This window comes from Mizuhopecten yessoensis, unplaced genomic scaffold (assembly GCF_002113885.1).
Source record: "Mizuhopecten yessoensis strain PY_sf001 unplaced genomic scaffold, ASM211388v2 scaffold714503, whole genome shotgun sequence".
Taxonomy (NCBI): Eukaryota; Metazoa; Mollusca; class Bivalvia; order Pectinida; family Pectinidae; genus Mizuhopecten; species Mizuhopecten yessoensis.
In genome coordinates, this window is record NW_018479153.1 from 314 (window position 1) to 4,238 (window position 3,925).

Genomic DNA, 3,925 nt, shown 5'->3' on the forward strand with positions numbered 1-3,925 from the left:
GGAAATACTCGGCGTGATGCATCTTAACATGTCGAAAATAGTTCACAGGTTAATGAGGAATGAACAAAATTCCAATGATTTGGAAAACACAGGTATAAAAATCGTTTTTTTTTAAAATTAAGTGTTATTTTGAGATAAAACTTACCCAATGCGGATATTGACATAACCACTAACAACTTTCTGGTAGTTATCGATCTACTTGGAAAACAAGAGAATACCGAGGCGTCAACAACATCATAATTCAAACTTAAAAGGGTACAAGGGAATATACCCAGGTGTTCCGGAAAGGTAAGCGGCTTTTGTTTATCGATGACACCCGCCATGTCAATATAAGTCGAATTCAAGTACTTTTATGTACTAATACCGATAACTCGGACAGCGACAATAGAACCACAAGCAATCTATTGAGCTAGGACGCTGTGTGTATGGAAATGTTGCTTTGTATTCAAAGGTTCGTGGGAAAGGAGAGGAACGTTTACTTGACGTTATACAGTCTCTTCAGAAGAGCCAGGATGAACACCCTGAACAAACGCTGACGTGTCACGGACAATGTTTTAAGGAAATGTGTGAATCAGCTTTGTCTTTGCTGAGGACCAGGGTAATGACCTATACGAATTTGCATGAAATAACAATAATATTGTATAATTGTTTCGTTATGCCATTAATATATTTAAAAAATCCCCATTGAACCTTCAAGAATGTTATTTAAAATTTACATTTAGACATATATATATTCGATGATGCAAAATTTACATGACATTTATAAAATTGAATCAAAATTATATTTCAGGATTGGACCGTAGCTTGGGAGAGGTTGGATGGTGAGAAATTATTTCTTAAATTACATGAAAGATATTTTTGTTAACGATACCTGTTTCGTTGACTATTCCCCAAATGGTACATTTTTAAAGGATGTAACGTAAAAAAATATATGGACAACATAATAATTGATGACATCGTATACCCTTATGCTTAGCGCACTATTTGTAATTCTAAAAACTTCTGAATGTTTAAAAGGTTGTTTTACATTGAGACTACTTTGCAATGTTCAATTTCTGCAAAATAATAATTATTATCATTAATTTGACAGAAATAGCTATAAAGAAAAAGATTCGAGCTGTTTTTTTTAATCAAAACATAAAAATAACCACATACCGCAAAAAGCTGTGTGCACTTTTGTATGCACAGCTTGGCAGATTTATGCAAAGTGCACAATTTTTTTTCGGTATATATCATTCCAGCAAAGAAATAATTATTGAAATGGTTATGGTTAATTTAATGATTTCTTGTTTGCTAAGAAGGTATTTTTCAAGCTATGGTTATTATTTGTGTAATATTTTTTATAAAGATGTGCCGGGTGAAATACATCAATTAGGAACGATCACTGAGGATATGTTTCTACGGTCACTGGAAACGAAACAAGTGCAGACAAAATACATTCGATTGATGATAGTAGGAGATGTAGGGGTTGGGAAAACAACACTATGTTTAAACCTGATTGACGAAAAAGAAGCTGTCTGCCCTACAGACGGAATAAACGTGTTTATTCAAAATTACCTAGTTGATATGAAAACAGGAAAATGGCGGAAACTCTCAAATGAAGATATACATAACCTTCCAACGAAGCTACTGTCTACAGTATGTAGAGCAGAAACAACGACCGAAAACAAAAACAACGCAGAAACAACGACCGGAAACAGAAACATCGCAAAAACAACAAGTGAAGAAGAGGAGATAGGAACTGAAATAGAGTACAGTGACTCACAAAAGCAAGGTAAACACGAGAACAGTATAGGCAATATAAAGGCCGAAATATCACTGTGACAGTTGCACATAATCAATTATTCATCAATACATTTCAATTATCATATTTTATTAGAAATAATTTCTTACGAGGTTTGTGTTGTGCAGTAAGCCATATCGTCCATTTAGATCTAATCAGTTTAAAAGAATGGACAACAAATCTTAGATGTCCAAAACATATATGGAATAGAATACATCCAAACGGGGAAGGCACCTCCAGCGAAAACAATATCTGTATATTAGTAGAATACATCGGAACATGGAAAGTACCTCTAGCGAAACAATATATCTGTAGCTTGCTAGATTACAGCGAAAAGGGGAAGGCACCTCCAGAGAAAACATTTCTGTAGATTGCTATGTATTGAATATGTGTTGTTGTGTATTTATATGACTGTATTTGATGTGATTTTCTTTGTGTTTTGTTGTTGACTCATAAGTACCCCTTTGTTGATTTTTAAAGAATCAGATGGTCCATCCCCTCCAGACAAAAGGCGAAGGTTAGATTCAGAGAAAATGAGAAATGCCCTAAAAGGAGTCAACACAAGTGGTGTCATTAAAGATGACGATGCTTTCCTTTCCGTTTGGGATTTTGCTGGTGACGAGATCTACGAGGCAACACATCATATTTTTATGAGCCCTGACGCTGTGTACATCATTGTGTTCAACTCGGCAGCATGCCTAGCAGAGGAAAGTCACCTGGGTATGCTAGAATTTAAACTCTGACTTTTAAATGAAGCATTTCTCATTTTATATATTATTTCAGCAATAATTATTCTTTTTCGAAAAGAAAATCCTTGCCTTCCAGAACTGTTATAAAAATAAATATGGTCAAATATAAAATAAGAAAATAAAAAAAATGAAATAATAATAATAAACAACATTGTCCTGAAGCAAACAATTGCAATAGGACCAAACGAAGACTCGTAACTCTACCACAAGAACTATTATAAAATATAATAAAGATAAAAAAAGGAAGGTTCAAAAAACTAAATTAAAAAATAAATACCAACATTGCCTGAAGGCAACAAGTGGCCTGACAAAAAATCAAATCCAGGACGCTCAGTTTAATTAATATGTCTCTAAGCAATTGAACTACCTGATCAATGGAAATGTCATTGCTCAGTCGCTGCACAGTAATAACTGAATCTAAATTAAGGGAAGGTAACTGTAGTATAAACAACCACGGTGAAAGTCGTTAGTAGTTTGCCTGCAGTGAAAAAGCAATCCTAAGCAGTTGAACTATCTATGTAAGGTCAGTTTGGAATCATCGTTACACCACATTGTAGAAAATGTTTCGATTTATTTTCACCGTGTCTCACTTGTTATCGGTGCTTGTTTTGACAATGACGTTTATGGTGTTTTGAAAATCAACACGTTTTCTAACTTATATCGACAGATAAGTTATATACCTGGCAGGAAGTCATCAGAACATATTCAACGAGCTCCGTTGAAAAAGAGGCCACCAACAAGACGCCCCCAATAATAATCGTTGGGACCCATTTGGACAAAATAGGCAGTTCAGTATGTGTTATATATGTAAGATGTAGCCTAACGCAATGACTCATTCTTCGTAGATCTCACCCATTCAATGTTTTTGTAAAGAGAAACTTCAGAATCCGATTTCCTTTTCTCTCAAATGAAAATCTTTATAACACAATATCGTTTTATTTTAGCACGTTGATGAACAAAAATTAACAGGTGACATAGAATGCTTGATTAATCTAAGGGTAGATGTCACTTTTAATTACTGGTTTATAAAAGGAACACTGAAGTAAGATAACAAAATAATCAAAACAAACAATCAACACCGCCTGATCTATAAACATTTCTCATACATTTTTATTCTAAATTGATACCAGCATTACTGTTTTTGAAGAACGTATATAGCTCTGTTTAGGTATTTCCAAATTTGCCTTCGGTAAGTAAGAATGGATTATATACATGTCCGAATAGCAGCACCAGCGATATTCTTGTTTGTGACGTTTCGATTATTACCGGGCCTTAAACAACGCTAACGACCCAGTTGGTTCGATCTCGTAGTCCTTTTATTTTAGGGCTTAACCCGAGCAAACAACCCTGAAAATACAAATACAAATAAACAGTTACACACGGTTACACACAG

The 3,925-nt window shown here is 34.4% G+C and overlaps 1 protein-coding gene across 1 annotated transcript; it reads left to right on the forward strand.

Moving 5' to 3' along the window:
* The first annotated feature begins 230 nt into the window (after positions 1 to 230).
* LOC110440980 lies at positions 231 to 3,902 on the forward strand. The gene is made up of 5 exons (XM_021484089.1): positions 231 to 598; positions 791 to 821; positions 1,349 to 1,774; positions 2,264 to 2,503; positions 3,200 to 3,902. The coding sequence occupies exons 1-5, from the start codon at positions 563 to 565 to the stop codon at positions 3,361 to 3,363; spliced, it is 897 nt and encodes a 298-aa protein (XP_021339764.1). The 5' UTR covers positions 231 to 562; the 3' UTR covers positions 3,364 to 3,902.
* The last annotated feature ends 23 nt before the right edge of the window (positions 3,903 to 3,925 follow it).